This window comes from Ictidomys tridecemlineatus, chromosome 4 (genome assembly GCF_052094955.1).
Source record: "Ictidomys tridecemlineatus isolate mIctTri1 chromosome 4, mIctTri1.hap1, whole genome shotgun sequence".
Lineage (NCBI taxonomy): Eukaryota > Metazoa > Chordata > Mammalia > Rodentia > Sciuridae > Ictidomys > Ictidomys tridecemlineatus.
In genome coordinates, this window is record NC_135480.1 from 91728457 (window position 1) to 91747125 (window position 18669).

The 18669-nt window shown below is 35.2% G+C and overlaps 1 protein-coding gene across 3 annotated transcripts in view; it reads right to left on the minus strand.

Moving 5' to 3' along the window:
• Nucleotides 1-15442, minus strand: part of Alkbh8 (alkB homolog 8, tRNA methyltransferase) — a 61297-nt gene extending 45855 nt beyond the window's left edge. The window contains exons 1-5 of one of the 3 annotated variants that reach the window (XM_021728955.3): nt 15408-15442; nt 9628-9763; nt 7563-7800; nt 4215-4346; nt 3450-3545 (exon numbers count right to left, since the gene is read on the minus strand). In XM_021728955.3, the coding sequence (XP_021584630.2) occupies nt 3450-3545; nt 4215-4346; nt 7563-7800; nt 9628-9763; nt 15408-15421 (616 nt within the window). In that variant the 5' untranslated portion in view covers nt 15422-15442. The other 2 variants (XM_040285156.2, XM_005329075.5) reach the window with 2 other exon arrangements.
• Between the last annotated feature and the right edge of the window lie 3227 nt (nt 15443-18669).

Sequence of the window (18669 nt, forward strand, 5' to 3'; positions counted from 1 at the left end):
CTAAAATAATAATTTCACTAACAACAATTTGAGTATTTTATAAAATAATAACAAAATAATAAAACTTAGTATGTATTGATTATTCCTTATCTAAAATATTTGGTAGTAGAAATTTTCAGATTCTGGAATTTTTTCAGATTTTGAAATATTTGCATATAATACACAACAGATATTTCAGAGATGGACCTAAATTTAAACAAAATTCACTCAAGTTTCATATATGCATCTTATTTACATAGTCTGAAGGTAATTTCATATAATATTTTTAGTTTGCCTAAGTAGTTTTTCTGTTTGTTTGGAGTTTTGTTTTGGTTTTTTTTTTTTTTTTTTGGTACTGGGAATTGAAGCCAGAGATGCTTAACCACTGAGCCATAACCCCAGCCTTTACACACACATACGCATACACACACACACACACACACATATATTTTCTTTTTTTTTATAATTTTATTTTTTTATTGGTTGTTCACAACATTACAAAGCTCTTGACATATCATATTTCATACATTAGATTGAAGTGGGTTATGAACTCCCAATTTTACCCCAAATGCAGATTGCAGAATCACGTCGGTTACACATCCACAATTTTACATAATGCCCTATTAGTAATTGTTGTATTCTGCTACCTTTCCTATCCCCTATTATCCCCCCTCCCCTCCCATCTTCTCTCTCTATCCCATCTACTGTAATTCATTTCTCTCCTTGTTTATTTTCCCATTCCCCTCACAACCTCTTATATATAATTTTGTATAGCCATGAGGGTCTCCCTTCATTTCCATGCAATTTCCCTTTTCTCTCCCTTTCCCTCCCATCTCATGTCTCTGTTTAATGTTAATCTTTTCTTCCTGCTCTTCCTCCTTGCTCTGTTCATAGGTGCTCTCATTATATCAAAGAAGACATTTGGTATTTGTTTTTTAGGGATTGGCTAGCTTCACTAAGCATAATCTGCTCTAGTGCTGTCCATTTCCCTGCAAATTCTATGATTTTGTCATTTTTTATTGCTGCATAGTACTCCATTGTGTATAGATGCCACTTTTTTTTATCCATTCATCTATTGAAGGGCATCTGGGTTGGTTCCACAGTCTAGCTATTGTGAATTGTGCTGTTATGAACACAACGGGATTTCTTGTAGAAATAGATAAAGCAATCATGAAATTCATATGGAAAAATAAAAGACCCAGAATTGCAAAATCAATTCTAAGCAGGAAGTGTGAATCAGGCGGTATAGCGATACCAGATTTCAAACTATATTACAGAGCAATAGTGTCAAAAACAGCATGGTACTGGTACCAAAACAGGAGGGTGGACCAATGGTATAGAATAGAGGACACAGAGACTAATCCACAAAGTTACAACTATCTTATATTTGATAAAGGGGCTAAAGGCATGCAATGGAGGAAGGATAGCATCTTCAACAAATGGTGTTGGGAAAACTGGAAATTCATATGCAACAAAATGAAACTGAATCCCTTTCTCTCGACATGCACAAAAGTTAACTCAAAATGGATCAAGGAGCTTGATATCAAATCAGAGACTCTGCGTCTGATAGAAGAAAAAGTTGGCTCCGGTCTACATATTGTGGGGTCGGGCTCCAAATTCCTTAATAGGACACCCATAGCACAAGAGTTAATAACAAGAATCAACAAATGGGACTTACTTAAACTAAAAAGTTTTTTCTCAGCAAGAGAAACAATAAGAGAGGTAAATAGGGAACCTACATCATGGGAACAAATATATTTTCTTTTTTAAGACATGGTCTTGCTGAGTTCCTTAGGGCTTCGCTAAGTTGCTGAGGCTGGTTTTGAACCCGTGATCCTCCTGCCTCAGCCTCCTGAAACTCTGGGATTAGAGGCATGCACCACGTGCCCAGCGCCTATGTTTTGACTGACCCGTCACATGAACTCATTTAGGTAATGCATGTGGCATCACATCAGTATTCAAAACTTTTCAGATTTTGGAGAATTTTGAATTTTCTAATTAGGAATAATCAACCTGTACATTATATATTAGAAATTAGTCTGTTCACTTTCTTTTTGTTATGTTAAGTATTATATTTATTTTATATAATTTTAAATTATTGTCTTTAAAATACCACATTTTTCAAAGTGATAGGAGTCATAGGAGTCATAAGTGTTAGTCCATGGAAGTCATAAATGTTATTTCACAATGAATAAAAAGCCTTAAATAATATCAAGGACATAAAAGCAACCCATATTAAAAAACTGGTAAGGAATATGAAAAATATTCATAAAAAAGGATATACAAATGCTTAACCTCATTACTAATTAGGAAATTAAAAATTTTAAAGTTTTATAACATCACATGTAAGAAAGTGTGAAAGGAAAATGGTGCACACTTGGGGAGAATATGTTGGCACAGCTGTTTTGTATCTTGTAACAATGTCAAATAAGCATTAATGTTTAACCCAATAATTCTATTTCTTGGCAGTCTCTCTTGAGAACACATTTACATTGTACTTAAGGAAGCACACACAAAGATATTCACTATAGCACTAGATGATAAAAACTAGAAATAAATTAAATGCTTATCAATAGAAAACTAACTGAATAAGCTATTATGGAACTTTCAGGAAAATGAAAAACTACATAAGATATTCAAGATATATCATGAAGGAAAATGAACATGTTGGAGGGATGCATGTAATATATGAATATATAATTTATACAATATAATACTACATATATTAAACTACATATTTTAGTAGGTATATATTTGGATGTACACTTATCTTTTAAAGGATTAGAAGAATATATGCTAAACTTGTAATATCACAAACTTCTTAAAAGAAAGAAGTATGGGAAAAGTAGTTTTAGTTTTATTTGTATGTTCAAATTTTTTTACAACAAAATATTACCATTGTGTCCATGTACAAATATACCACAATAAATCCTGCCTATATACATAATTATAATACACCTATTTTTAAAATATAATAATAGGGCTGGGGTTGTGGCTCAGAGGAAGAGTGCTCGCCCAGCATGCATGAGGCACTGGGTTCAATCCTCAGCACCACATAAAATAAAATAAAGGTATTATGTCCTCCTGTAACTAAAAAATAAATGTTTAAAATATATATATGTGTATATATAACAATAATTATAGAAGGGAAATCAGTAGAGCAGAGTAAATGGATGAGGGAGAAGGGAAGGGAATAGGAAAGTTCTGGGGAATAAGATTGATCGAATTGTTATATACACATATGAATATGGCATAATGAATCCCACTATAATGTATAATTATAATATACCAATAAGAAATACAGTAAGGAGCTAAAAATATAAAAATAATACCATTTATCTAATTAAAAGGCTTTAATAAATATATCAAAAGTTTACCTACAAATAAAACATACTTTTTTAGCTATGACAAACTTTAAATATACAAATCTTTTTTTTATAAACTCATATGTATTATTAACAATTACTTACCCCCCGGTAATGGCTTATCTTTATCTACATTATTGTTCTCATAGTGGAATTCATAACCAAAATGCTTTACTCTTCTGTGTTTTAAGGATTTCTGAACTGTGTGAAGAGAAGAAAGAAAACTATTTAGGAGGGAAAAAAATGCAATCCTTCATATATCTCAGTCAACATTATGAATATGGATTTGTTTAGAATGATAACTTTTGTTGACTGCTAAATTACTGTCTTTGATAACATTAACCATTCTGTTCATATCCACTGTTCTTTCAAGTCTAAAATTGTAACAAACACATAAAGAGATTCACCTAATCACTGTGAAAGACATACACATGCACACTGCCACTCACAAGACTGTTAATGATGTGGAAAGTCAGAGTAACTCTAATTTGCAAATAACACCAGGAGGCTTTGGCTACACTACAGTGGTATGGTACTGCACTGCTGATTTCTCAGAGGAAATCTGCCTTAGGGTAGAAAGGAGCAAATAAGATAATATATGTGAAAAGACTTAAAATGTTAGCTGTATAAATGCTAACTAATAAATATTCATCAGTTTGGAGTTTAAAATTGATAGCTATATAAATGTTATCTACTATTAGTGTTCCTAAGAATTATTGGTATGACTTGCCTAACACTGGATACAGGCTACTTTCAATGAACTTGAGGAAATATTAAAGTTTTAATAAACCAAAGCAGGGAGGGAAGGAAGAGTAGTGACAGAACATTTTGCAGAACTTTTAAATATGATATTCGGAAAGTTTTACTTACAATTTTGATTGTCTGTATCTTCTGTCCAAATAATACTTTCCAAAAGCATTTTCTCATCCTCAGACGAAATAATTTCTTCTACTACCATGAGGCCTGGAGGTAAAGGTTGAAGCCCCATCTCCTTCCATTGTGCTAGGGGAAATCAAATTAAAATAGTTACATATAAAACAGAAAATTTTTATATACAGATAATTCTGTCCAATAGTCATTTATCAACTCAGAAAATTCTCATTTTTATAAATAAGAATGCTAAAAGGCACACAACATATTGAAATTATAGGTAGGCTACTTGGTAGTGCATGCCTGTAATCCCAATGGATCAGGCTGAGACAGGAGGATCACAAGTTCAAAGCCAGCCTCAGCAAAAGTGAGGCATTAAGCAACTCAGTGAAATCCTCTAAATAAAATACAAAATAGGGCTGGAGATGTGGCTCGGTGGTCGAGTGCCTATGAGTTCAATCCCTAGATCCACGTGCCCCCCATCACCCCCCCAAAAAAAGAAATAACAAAAACAAGGACCAAGATCAAAATTATGGCATATTTTATTCACCCAATTCCTATCAGCAAATAGAACAGTACTAAGTATACTGCTTGATCATAATTCACTTTTTAATCATCACTAAAAGACAAGGTTTCTCACAATATTCACAGTATATAAATCTACAAGAAGGTCAAGGTTATCTTTGAATATTAATTCAAGAATTTAGTTGTCCATTTTTACTCTTCAATCTCTTCATACTAAATGTGGTCAAGTAATAGAAAAATGTAAACTAGCATAGAGCTTTCTAAAGAAATTTTAAAATCACGTAAGAAGAATTATTTAATACATATTAAAATAAATTTAAGTTTCTATGTCCTTCAAAGTTTTAGACAGGTACAGAAGGAAAGTGAAAAAATTTTCTACCAGATTAAGGGAATACATATATTAATATCTCTATTAGGGATCCAATTGTTCGCATTGCAGAAATGATTTCTAAAGATTTTCAGCCAGGCAAATATATCTTAGAATTATTTAATATAAAAATTTACAAAAATAATAAGTACCCACTAGATTCTGTTAATAGTACTTTATAAATATAAATAGTAAATCCCTTGATAAGTATAGACCAAGTGCCTACTAAATGCCAGAAATTATATTATTTATTCAAATTTTGTTAAGAAAAGCTTTGGGAAGAATTCCTTAAAGATAGATAATTCATAGTACAATTAAGTTATATTTGGTTTCCTAAACATCCACCTGTTTTAAAAAAAAAATTAAAAATATCTCTTGTATTCTATTGTGTGACAATAATTTTGCAAAAAAAAAATTAAAATTAAGCTCTCATATTTGCTCTTCAGCAGATATAAAAAAGTATCAAAACATTTGTAACCAGGCACATTGTCACATGCCTATAATTCCAATGGCTCAAGAGGCTAAGGCAGGAGGATCAAAAGTTCAAAGCCAGCCTCAGCAACTTAGTGAGGTCCTAAGCAACTTAGCAAGATCCTATCTCTAAATAAAATATAAAAAAGAGTTAGGGATATGGCTCAGTGGTTAAGTGCCCCTGGGTTCAATCCCTGATACTAAATACATACATAAATAAATAAATAAATAATAAAAGTTCTTATTTCAATTAAAAATTATTTCCAAGATTATAAATGTGATTGCTACAGTCTTAGAAGTATACCTGCATATAATGCTAATGAAGGATATCATATAAAGAATACTCCAAGCTCACTTTGTACAATTCCTTTCTGAATGTCCTATATACTAAATGGAGTGAGGCAGAGGAGGCAATCTAAGGACAGTACTTCCTGATTACTAGCTACTCCTTTACCATTCAGTTTTCAAAAACTGATCAGAAACAAAGTACAAGAATAATCTAGTTTTTAAAATCTGTGACGCCTAAGTCAGATTTAAAATTAAACACAGGGACACTGAGAAGTATAATTTCTACATATATATTTAAAAAGAGTCTTTAAAAGTTTTCCTTTAAGTCTCATTTTACAAAAATATAAATTTGATCATATTTTACCCAGTTACCTACCCCCAGGATATCTAAACATCTCTTTTATTGCTAAATAAATAACAAATGGATATAAAATTAGATATCTGAATTACAGTTCATCTCAATACATCTCATATCTATGGGTAGAGGTAAAAAGGTGTAACACTCCCTATAGCAATTGTACAAATAAGTCTATAAAGCTATTACTTAAATTATTCAGTTCCTCTACTGCACTATCCACAACTATTGTATGGACAGCAGAGAAATGAAAGTATTCACCAACACAGAAAGTCCTTTGAATAACACCCTATAAAGTTTTGGGGATTTCTGCTCGCTCTTCAAAAAAGATGAAGACTGACATGTATCACTTGGATCACAGTTGATTCTTAAGTGATTAATTCAAAGCTTCCAGGTATATACTGTGAAATAAACTGATCTGAATCCTCAATATTAAACTCTGAAAAGTAAAATTAGGTAGCAAAGTTCTAAGTTAAGTAACAGGCATAATAAATGTATTGTTTGCTGGCTGTGGTGGCACACATCTGTAATCCCAGCTACTTAGGAGGCTGAGGCAGGAGGATTGCAAGTTCAAGGCCAGCCTGGGTAACTAAATAAGGCTGTGTCTCAAAATAAAACAAAAAGGGCTGGAGATGTAGATCAAGGATAGAGTGTTTGGCTAGCACTTACTAGGCACTGGGTTTATTTCCCAGTACTATAATGAATAAACAAATTAATTAATTAATCATTAGTGAGACCTCCCGAAGGGCAGACCATGTATTATTCACCACTATATCCTTTAACTACTAGCCCCAAGTCTGGCACAAATAGGTACTTAAAATATATGTCAGAGGACTGCTTTACCAATGGCCTTTTGTTTCACAGTAACTGAACTCCCATCCAACTTAAGCCCATGAAAAGAACACTCACAAAAGCTTCCGAGATGGTGTATCATAATACATTCTACTGTCATGTATAACTAATTAAAACAAATAAAAAAAGAAAAAATTTGAAATAAAAAATAACTTATAGGATGATAATTATGTCATATGATTATATATAAATATAATATGTAAGTATATACACAAGTATACATTACTTGGAATGATTATGATTATCATGATTAAAGTAGTAATTATAAACAGGATGAAAAGCACTGTCTTTTAGCATTCAATATGTTTTCTCACTGCAGCAACACTAAAATCACAAAATCAATTCCTATTGTACTCTTGCATAGTTAAACATGAATACAGGATAACCTTAAATTTTATTGATGTTAAATATTTTTTTTTAAAAAAAGAAAACTTACAAAGGCAAGAACCATTATTTAAAAAATAACTATATAATACCTTTATGATAATACCTTTTTCCACAAAATTCAAGTACAGAATAATCTTTTGTCCTAAATCATCCACTATTTCTTTTCCATTGAGGGTAACATAGGCTTTTCTGGATTCTTCTGTAGTTGTGTATCTTACAAATGAATAGGGCTTGTTAGGTGGCATTAAGAGAGCTTCCACAAGTCCACATTTCTCTAAAACTGGGAGCAGTTGCTTCCTACTCACACTATTACCCAAACCACCATTGGCAACAACCAGGCTCTATAAAAAAAAAAAAAGAAAGAAACATGATCAATTGATATCAACTTGTTTGTTTTAAAATAAAGTTATTTTAAAATAATTTTCAACAAAGATGTAATTAAAAAGAAATTTTTGTGGTAATTACTTGTTAATTTCATTCAAAGTATGTAAACCAATTTACTAAATATCTGAAGAATAAAAAGAATTCCTATGTTGTAAATAACATTTGTTTTTAAATAGCCAATTTCTATATAATATTCATTTCTTAATAACTATAAATGCAAATTTAAAATGACTTTTTATCATTTAAAAACAAATTTAGCATAATGAAAGGGAAGAAAAGAGGAAGAATGGGAAGAAACAAGCAGTTTTATGATACTTGCTTTTTTCCAGAGAATGAAAAAATTCTATATTCTTGTTATCTACCTAATCCTGATTAACATAATCTTTACAAGAAGTATATTTATTTGAGTAATATGAGCCTTTTAGAGAAAGAAACTGAAAACCAGAACAATTAGGTTAAGGTGGTGATTAGGAGGAGCTGGTTCCAAACCTATTTCTACTAGTTTTACAGAATCCACACTTTTAATACAACTATTATAAAATGGTTACTAAAAACTAAAAGTAAAGGTATTAGCTCAAAGAAAAATCAATTATAGGTTCTATTGAGCACAAAATATGAACATTTCCCTAAGGAAATTAATTCAGTCTAAGTAATTTAGTCAATTTGCAGTTAAAATTGTTTCCTTTGTAAGTTTTGTGCTTCTTGTCATCTACAGTCCTACACTAAGCTTTATTCAAGAGAGTTTGGGTTGAAGAATCCTCCTATCTTCATTCTGATGTTTATAGCCTTGTGTCCTTATATCTCTATACTTAAAAATCATTCTACACAATATTAAGAGCTCGATTTATGACCTATGATTTCTAAAAATGTTACAGTATAACAAAAGTAAACCATGGATGGTGTCCTCTCATTCACTTTATCATTTTATACCAGGTGTTGGTAAAATTCTAAAGAGACTCAGATAATAAATATTTTAAGAGTTTGAAAGCCACATAAGTTTCTGTAATACAGTCCTGGCTTTATTTATTTTTTATTTTTTTGGTTATAGATGGACACAATACCTTTATTTTGTTTATTTTTTTTATGTGGTGCTGAGGACTGAACCTAGTACCTTACACATGCTAGTTGAGTACTCTACTACTGAGCCACAACTCCAGACCCCTGGTTTTATTTTTTAACAAGCCCATAAAATGTAAAATCCATTCTTAACTCATAAGCCGGATTTGCTCTTAGGACAATTGTTTGATGACCCCCTAATTTATTCCAAGTTTAAGATTAGGTATTAGTTTTGTTATACAAAATGAAAGTTATCTATAACCTTGCTTGAAAAGGATGTGAAAGAATTACTATTAATTGGATAAGAAAAGTGAAACTATTTTGTATTAGGATACAGAAGATCTGGCTTACAAGATCAACCACTTACTAGTTTACATCAATGGATATATCATAATCTCTCAAAACTTTATAGTTTTCTCAGCTATTTCATAAGGACTTTTAGGAAATTAAATATGATAATGAATATAAGTTTGTTTTATCAACTGAAAAGACTTGTATATTGTTATCATTAATATAAACCCACAACTTATTCTAGTGCAAAGAATAGTTACTGATTAGCAAACCTTCTGGGTTATGCTATAGCCCAAAATCTAAAGTTAGGCCCTATCATATGTATATTTAATGTGGAGGTAACACACAACTACAGTCTTGAGCAATTAACAATATAAATAAAACACATTTACATACCAATATATGTACATTCAAATAATAATAATATTTTAGATCACCTGAGTGGCATAGGATACTGCCTCGATGCCTTCATGTCTCAGCAAAGTATTCCTGGCTTTAATCTGTTTCCTTAAGAATTTCTTCTCAGTTTTACTGAGTTTGATATTACTTTGATGGTTGGTGTCCATAGCAACACTATTAAAAAAAAATAGTAAAAAATGTCAACCTTAAGATTCCCTAAAGGAACGATTATAATAATGTTATTCATGTCCTGTAATTTATAAAAATATTTACATGACAATTTTTTAAAAATTCTTTATTTACCTTTCACCAATCCAAAGAAATGAGAACAAACAGACATGGGAAATAAAGGAAATCTAAGAAGGTAGCAAGATAGGAACATCTAATAACATTTCTGAGGGTTCTAAGAAATGTTTCAATGCTTTAGTCTATTAAGCACACAGTTCTACCCATAGGTGATGAATGCCATTACTATAAAGTCCTATATAACACTGGTATAAATAAATTCCACTATCACAATGTAAGACATGGAGGAGGAGGAGAAAGAACAGGAGTAAGAGGAGCAATAGAGGGAAGAACCATGCAAAAAAATTCACAGAAGAACATAAAATAAATACAATTCTACTTATAATAAAGTTCAAAATCCAAAAGCAAGCCATTACTGTTTATATATTCCACAATGCGACCAGCGCCATGGTTTCACTAATGAGGTTCTTGGCATAAAAGTTAGCTAGAAAAGACTGAAATAAAACACACAGACTCAGTTACCTTATTTCTATTGCCAGGTCTGAGTCGGCTCCCCTCTCTGGTTCCCTCCTCTAACCGCCCAGCAGGGCAGCAAGGATTACTCAGGGCTAGCAGGAGAGAGAGAGCTTTTTATTGGGGAACAAGAGATTCAGGGGAGAATTCCATCCAATGAAGGTTGAGGGGAGACCGCACTCCAAGGTCAGGGTCAGAGATTGGGCCCCCGGGGTCAGTGGTCAGTCACACCCCCACATAAACGGGTTCTCTCATCGGGAAAGGGCTGGGAAAGTTCCGACACAGCCAGAATGCCTGAGACCCTTAACAGGAGCTGCCCAATCACGTGTCAGAATGGCTTCCCACAATATATTAAATATATATATTAAATATATATATAACAAAGTTAAAATAAAAGCAATAAACTGATAAACACAAAATTTAGGAGAGAGGTTATATCTGCGGGAAAGGGAAAGAAAACTGATGAGAGTGTCACATGGAAGCATCATAGGTATTTCTCAAGCCAGAAAACAGGTACAGGTGTTTGTACTACTATTTTAAAAGCTGTATATCTTATATATTTTATAGCTATAATTTTAAATAATAGAAATAAGAACCCCATAAAACTATTCATTTTGTTGAAATATATCAATCATCAAACGTGTCAATCATCAAATTTGGGAGTTATTAAGTACACCCAAAGAGGCTTTTATAATCATTAAAAATCAGCACCCTATACCATGCTTTATCCCAATAGCCAATTTTATTTTGTTCACAGAATTTAATATGATTTATGATTCACCCGTTAGCTTAACTCCCCCATCATGATGTAAACCCCAAGAGAGGAGGAATGCTAACACACAGTAGGTGCCCAGTGAATACTGTTGAAGGTATAAATATTAAATGTATGAATACACATATTCCTATTATAGTCTCACCCTGCAGCATACAACTATAATACATACCATGTGCTTTCAAAAAGTTTAAGTTCGACAAGGCAAATGCTAAACAATGAAATCATATGACACATCTGTAAGTGCTAATCGTACAGTCATTAAGTGTGACATGAATTAGATCCAAAAACATAAGATCAGTGTTAACTGAAGTTGGGAAAACTTCAAACCAGAAAGGGTTCCATTCTCAGTACTAGAGGATAAGAACATTATAGAGTCATATGAAGAAGAAAATATTTAGTGAGGTGGTAAAGAACAGAAACTAAAACAGAAAAGAGTCTGGCAAAGACAGTGTGATATAGGCATAATGTTTTTTGAGCAGAGATGTAGAGATGTTTGCTGGCCCTATAGTTCCACTCTGCACACTTCTAAATTTAGGGGGTTAAGTAAAATTATATTTAAAAATGGCTAACAGTAGAAACTCTCATTACTAGTCTTTAAGTATACAAAAAAAAAAAAACACCAAGTCTGTTGAAATGTCAGCTCTCCAGCTTCCTAGTACACAGGGCACATGTGATAGGAAGGAAAACCAGTAAGATAGGCTGGTTAGACAGCATACTAGGGAGATGAGAGATGAGAAAATATGTAATAACCCAGCTTGGCAAGTAGAAATGTTGGCCTGGTCTACAATGGAGGTACAGAAAGAAAGGAAATGAGAGGGGAAAGAGGAAGAGTAAAAATCTTTTCAGTACAACGATGTTCATAGCAGCACAATTCACTATAGCAAGATTATGGAATCAGCCTAGATGCTCTTCAATAGATGAATGGATAAAAAAAATGTGGCATTTATACACAATGGAGTATTACTCTGCATTAAGGAACGACAAAATCATAGAATTTGGAGGGAAATGGATGGCATTAGAGCAGATTATGCTAAGTGAAGCTAGTCAATCGTTAAAAAACAAATACCAAATGACCCCTTTGATATAAGGGGAGTAAACAAGGACAGGGTAAGGACGAAGAGCTTGAGAAGAAGATTTACATTAAACAGGGATGAGAAAAGGGGAGGGGAGGGGAGGGGAGGGGAGGGGGGATAGTAGAGAATAGGACAGACAGCAGAATACATCAGACACTAGAAAGGCAATATGTCAATCAATGGAAGTGTAACTGATGTGAAACAGCAATCTGTATACGGGGTAAAGTTGGGAGTTCATAACCCACTTGAATCAAACTGTGAAAGATGATGTATTAAGAACTGTGTAATGTTTTGAACGACCAACAATAAAAAAAAAAAAAGAAAAAAAAAAAGAAATATTGTTGCTGAAATGCAAAAAAAAAAAAAAAAATCTTTTCAGGTAGAATCAGTACACCTTGATTGCCACTCAGATGTGAGGAAGAAAGGAATAAAAGATGGTATACTAATAGGACACAGACTGAGTGAATGAGAGACTAGTGATGTCATTTCAAAACCGCAAAGTCAAGAGGAAGGTTGGGAAGGGCCACTTGAGGAGGAAAGTAATGAGTCAGATTTAGGATATGTTTAAGGCATTGGTGAGAAACAGTCTCAATGTCTGCCTAGCAGTTGACAATACTAAGTAGCTCCTAAGAAGACCACTAAGGTTGGACAACCTGAGGAGTAATCATTAGAGAGGAAGAGAATAAATGACTGGATATTTGTAACATTGCTCAAATTATTTGTTCTAATATCTGTCCCCTTCCACTAGACTATGAGCTCTTTGAGGAATTAAGTCATATTTTCCCTAGATACCCTAGACCCTTCTTCAGTGCAGTGTTTAGGAGTCCAACTAGCTGAATGATCCTGAGTTAGTTACATATATCTGTGCTTCAGTTTCCGTAAATATGAATAAGGATAATAATAGTAGTGCCTCTCACAACTTTTTTAGGATTAAATTTATCTGTTACTACATTACTGTTAATTTTCTTTCGAGCCATATCAGAATGGTTTAACAAAACAAAGAACAGTTGAGGGCTTTCAAAAGACTATTTTACAGTCATTCCATTCTAAATTCTCCATCTTTCTAAGAGCAACTTTGTAGTATGTCATGGAAAACAAATAGTGAGTATACTACAAATTTTTTTCTTGATGTTTCACATAAGAATGGAAGAAATGAAAAAGAAAAGATGCTGAATACATTTTTTTTTAAAGTTTGCCACTAAGAGTCCAACACCAGCAGATGGAGCCTCACACCACCTTTTGGTCATCTCTTCTATTTTCTCCCTCCCTCAATCATGCTATATTTTTGCATGTAAAGAAAGACAAATCCAGATAGCCTTGGAAGCTGGTCTCCCACTTCCATTCCTGTGGCTTGGCAATGCAATGGCCCAGCAGAACTGTCTATTCAACAATAACAGGATGTCAGCTGTTGAAGCATAAAGGTACCTCCTTTTCATCAAGGCCACTTCCCTAGCCAGGGAGTTTTCCATTATTGCACAGATTCTCGGTTGCACCTTGGCATATTATAGGAGTAAAGTCACTATTTAGTAGGATACTAGCCATGCTGGGCCCAGTTGAGCCTCCCCAGCCTGAGGATATTCTCTGTAGGATAAAAGAGCCTAAAGAATATGCATGCTTTGCAACTTGCTTGCTAGGTAGTTTAACCCTCAATATACCCTACTGAATACCACCCCAAGTGGCAATTGTAGTATCTATGTCCATGCCCTTCTTAAACAATACAGAGCTTATTTTGAACAGAGTAGTAGAGGCAAAACAAATGTTCCTGTGCTTGTGTAGTCCTGCATTAATAACCATGAGTAGGGACTGGGGTTGTAGCTCATTGGTAGAGCTCTTTCCTTACATATGTGAGGCACTGGGTTCTATCCTCAGGACTACATAAAAATAAACAAAATAAAGGTATTGTGTCCATCTACAACAACAACAAAAATTTTTAAATAACAATAAGTAGAAAGACCCTAAATTCCTATCAAATGAGGCCTGATTTTAAAGATAGCACAAGTATACAGAGTATACATATAAATCTTTAGAACACACAAGAAATTGGTATGACATGGGTTGTCTCCAGGAATGGAAAATGGTAAGATGAATCCAGAAATGAGAATTTTCCTCTTTCATGACTTGAATTTAGTGGCTATTCAAATGCATTTCCTATTTGAAAATAAAGATTTTAAACAACTAGGAAAAATTCCCCTATCACTTATCATATCGTCCCCTTTTAACCCTTTGAATACTCAAAAGTACCTTAGAAGTACTCAAGTACTTTCTAAATGTCTGTGTATTCATTAATGTGTTTATTTTTTCTCCTACAACTTAATGGAATCTCTACTCTGTAAGGTAAGGATTTTGTCTGTTTTTAGTCACCATGTAGCACTCAACACCTAAACAAGATCTAATACCCAGTAGCTACTCATTAAACTTTTTAAAAAATAACTAAATAGAAATTGCCATCTTAGTTCCTAAGCCTCTCCTCCCCCAGAATTCTGATTTTGGTGGCCTTCTTCAACGTTTTCATTAGCACAGTGTATACCTCTATCTCTGGAGTTCTCACATTGTATTATAGTTACCTGTTTGTGAGTTGGGCTCTCAGAAGGCTGTCATCTACTTAAGGGAACAGACTGGGTGCCTGGCATATGGCTAGCAATAAATGTCCAATGAAATCATTCAAAACCACAGGGTGACACCACCACATGCAAGGGGCACAGGGATGGCTAAACAAAAGTACAGGAAGACAGCTCCGTGGGAAATCAGGCCATCAACAAGCTCTCTGCTTCACTGAGTTGACACTGGTCAGAAAAGCCCTACAAGAGCCATACTAACATGCCCTGGGTGACAAGTGCCTGCCCGACCCCAAAAACGGAGTGATACAGGCACCACGTGAGCAATCGTACCAAACACAAACACGTGCACCTTCAACCTTAAGTGGATCACCCAACGCACAGACACAGTACAGCCCACAAACTACAAGGGGAGCGCCGCCTAGATCTTCCTTCTTTCGAGCTTTCCAGCCCCAGGCCAGCGACCTAACAAAGAAGAACGAAAAAGTCCGACAAGAGAAAATGAGGACATACAGCCCTTCGTGCCTGCCAGCAAGAAGTGCCCCACACCTCCGCTTCTGCTCAGGCGGGGTTCTCGCTACTTTGCTGCTCGCTCCCTCGCCAGCCTTTCCACCTAGCCCCAGAGAGCCGTAAGAGGCCTTCGCACACCACCGTACCTGGGCGCGGCCATGTTGGAGAACACGGCACTACATTTCCCATGAGCCAGCGGGGCGCGAACAGCGTTCCCACAATCCCCCTCGCTCCCAAAGCCCCAGGGAGCGTTGACCCAAACGTCTTTGTTGGTCAGCGGCTGACCCTAACAGTGAAGATTTTGTTCTTTTTCGGATGAATAGTTGTGGTTGAACGTGCCGCTTATTTTTATGGGTCCCTTCCCAAAAGGACAAGGTCACACGATCGTGTCCTTCTACTCCATCAATAATAGCCTCCCTCAGCTTGGGCTCTTTGTGCTACTTTAGTCCTGAATCTTATTAGAGGTTTGAGAAGATCTTGGGGTATGAAAGATGGCATCACGTGGGCGGGAGGGAAAGGGTGAGATTGCATGAAAGCTCCAGGGGAATGGTGAGTACCTGCAGAGTAATAAAAAGATGTGTTAAAGAAGTCAAGATAGGAAAGGTGGGGTGACCCCAAATTATTAGAAAACTTAACGATATTATATCCTGTTTGCCTAAGGGAGGAAAGCTTAGAGAAGTGGAATGGTATGACCAGATCTCCTTGTGGAAAGTGAAAGAAGAGACTAGAATTAAGACAGTTGTTGCAGTGGTAAACAGAAATGTACCGGAATTTTAACTGAGACACAACAGCGGCAAAGGGAAAGAAAAAAATGTTTGGTCCTGAGTGGGGCCCACACCTGTAATCCCAGCGGCTCCAGAGACTGAGGCAGGGAGATCCCCAGCCAACCTGGAGGGTGAGGGTGAGGGAGTGGGCTGGGGTTGTGGCTCAGTGGTGGAGTACTTGCCTAGCACTTATGAGGCACTGGGTTCCATCTCAGCAACACATAAAAATAAATAAGGGTATAGTATCCATCAACAACTACAAAAATATTTAAAAAAAAAAAAAAAAAAGCCAACCTCAGCAACTTAGTGAGGTCCTAAGCAACTTAGCAAGACCCTGTGTCAAAATAAAATACAAAAAGGACTGGAGATATAGCTCAATGGTTATGTATCCCTGGAATCAATCCCTGGTACCCCCACCACCAAAAAAAAAGGGTTGACAATAGGTGAGAAAAGACAGGAAAGTGCAATGATCAGCGATGGTTTCTATTCTAATGTTAAATGTGATACAATGCACCATGATCATTCTCTCAGCATTGTATTATGAGCTGTGAGTTCAAGTTTTGAGACACTCAGCCGCCTTCCTGTAGCGTGGTCCGGTAGGCCAGCAGCGCTCCACTACAGCAGACTGTGAATAGCCAGGGAAAGTGGCACTGAAAAGAAATTATTGTTGAGTGGAGAAATGATTTATTTTGAGAAAAGGAAGTTGCTGAGGGCCATTACCAAGTAGGAATGACTCATCGAAATTTCCTTGCCAAGCGTACCCCATGCTGCTTAGAGGACATTCGATGGGACATTGCATGCATGCTTTAATAAGGTGACCTTGCTCAAGGACCAAGGCGGATCCAGGTTTAGAGCTGATCAGGTTTGAGGAAGTAACCGGCTCCTTGAGTTTAAGGCGTTGCCAGTTTAAGATAATGGGTTTTAGGGAAGTTGGAGATTGAAGATTATTGCTGGGATTAGGGTGTTCCTGTTGCTTGTTCCCGTTGAGTTCTCGTGAGATTAAAATGGGATTTGGAGAGAGCCTCGTGGAGTAGGTGAATTGTGCGGGAGACGGCAGAACGAGTTTGCCCCTGGACCTGTGTGGAGGTGGTGTGAGAGCTGGAATAAAGAATTGCTGTTTGAATCTACAAAGCTGTGTGGTGGCTCGTGATTCTGGTGCCAAGCATTGACCTTGGCAGGAAGTTAGAAGGAGAAAACAGGTTGGGAGGCAGACAAGCAGCCTTGCAATAGTCCAGGAAAGGAAGATTGAGACCAGAACATAAGAGGAAAAGGCAAGTGCAAGCTGGAGAGGTCAAATCAAGTTTTAGTGTGAAGATAAACATGTTCAATCTCCCCCATTTCAATCTTGCTTCTGATATTTTGCAAACATATCCCAATCAAAATTTCTGCAGTGATGGAAATTTTTTATAACCTGAGTTGTCCAATGTGGTAGATACTAGCCACATCTGGATTTTGAGCATTTCAAATGTGGACAGATAGGTAAGGTATTGAATTTTGAATCTCTAAATTTTTATTTAGCTTCAATTAATTTACATGTGACCAGTTGCTACAAAATTGAAGGACACTGTAAGATATCCCCTTTTCTCCTATTGGCCAAATTAAATGACTTCTTCTCTGTATGTGTTGTACTTGAAGGTATTGAGCTTTTAAAACTTTTGCATTTCCAAGTCTCCATGAAGTCTCATTTAGTTATCTTTATACATTTGGATCACTTTTTTCAGAGATTTCTACTACCTTTCCACCCATAATTAAACACAGGCAATCCCTTAGGTTTTGTGTTTGACCTTTACCTCTTATTCCATAGTCTCTCCCTGACAGCCCTCCCCAGACTTTTTGTGAATCATTCCCTATTTTCCTTTAGTTCTGACTTCCCTTTAAGAAGCAATTTAATGAAAATAATATGGGCATTGGAGTATGACCTGAAGTAGAAACTGCAAAATATTTTAACTTTGAGGATTGATGTAATAAAATGAAACATATAGAGTAGCTGTTGGATGGTTGTTCATTTCTCCTCTTCTGCTCCTGAGGTTTAGGCCCACATTTCTAACTATCTACTCTTCATTCCTGCCTGAAGATCTATAGAAAAAGGTGAACTGTCATTGGTTTTGCTGCTCAAAAAATTTTAAGGACTGGGGAAGAAGTTCTGTGGCAGAGTGAGTCCTTACCTAGCATGTGCAAGACACTGAGGTTGATCCCCAGTACTGGAAAAAAAAATTGTATGCAATCTTTTGTATGCATACCCTTATCTTTTCTTTGGAATATTGCTCAAACCATTTCTCCCTAAGCAATTTGCAACTACAATGAGACCCTTTTTTATTCACTACATAACCCCAATGTCTTTCATAGTCTTGTAATAATAGGAATTTAATAAACTGAAAAGGAATCTAATTTAAAGATAGAATACATCTTAACCTGTACCAAAATTAATGTGGTGATCTATAATAATTTTTCAAAGGTATTAAATACTGACAATGATTCTTTCCTTAGTAAAATCCTAATCTCAACTTCATGAGATAGGTCCCCTGTGCAACTGCAGGGTTTGGCAAGATTTTTCTACAAAGGACAAGATAATAAATCTTTTCAGCTTTCTGGCCACATATTCCTTTTTTTAAACAAACCTTTAAAAAATGTAAAAATTTTCTTA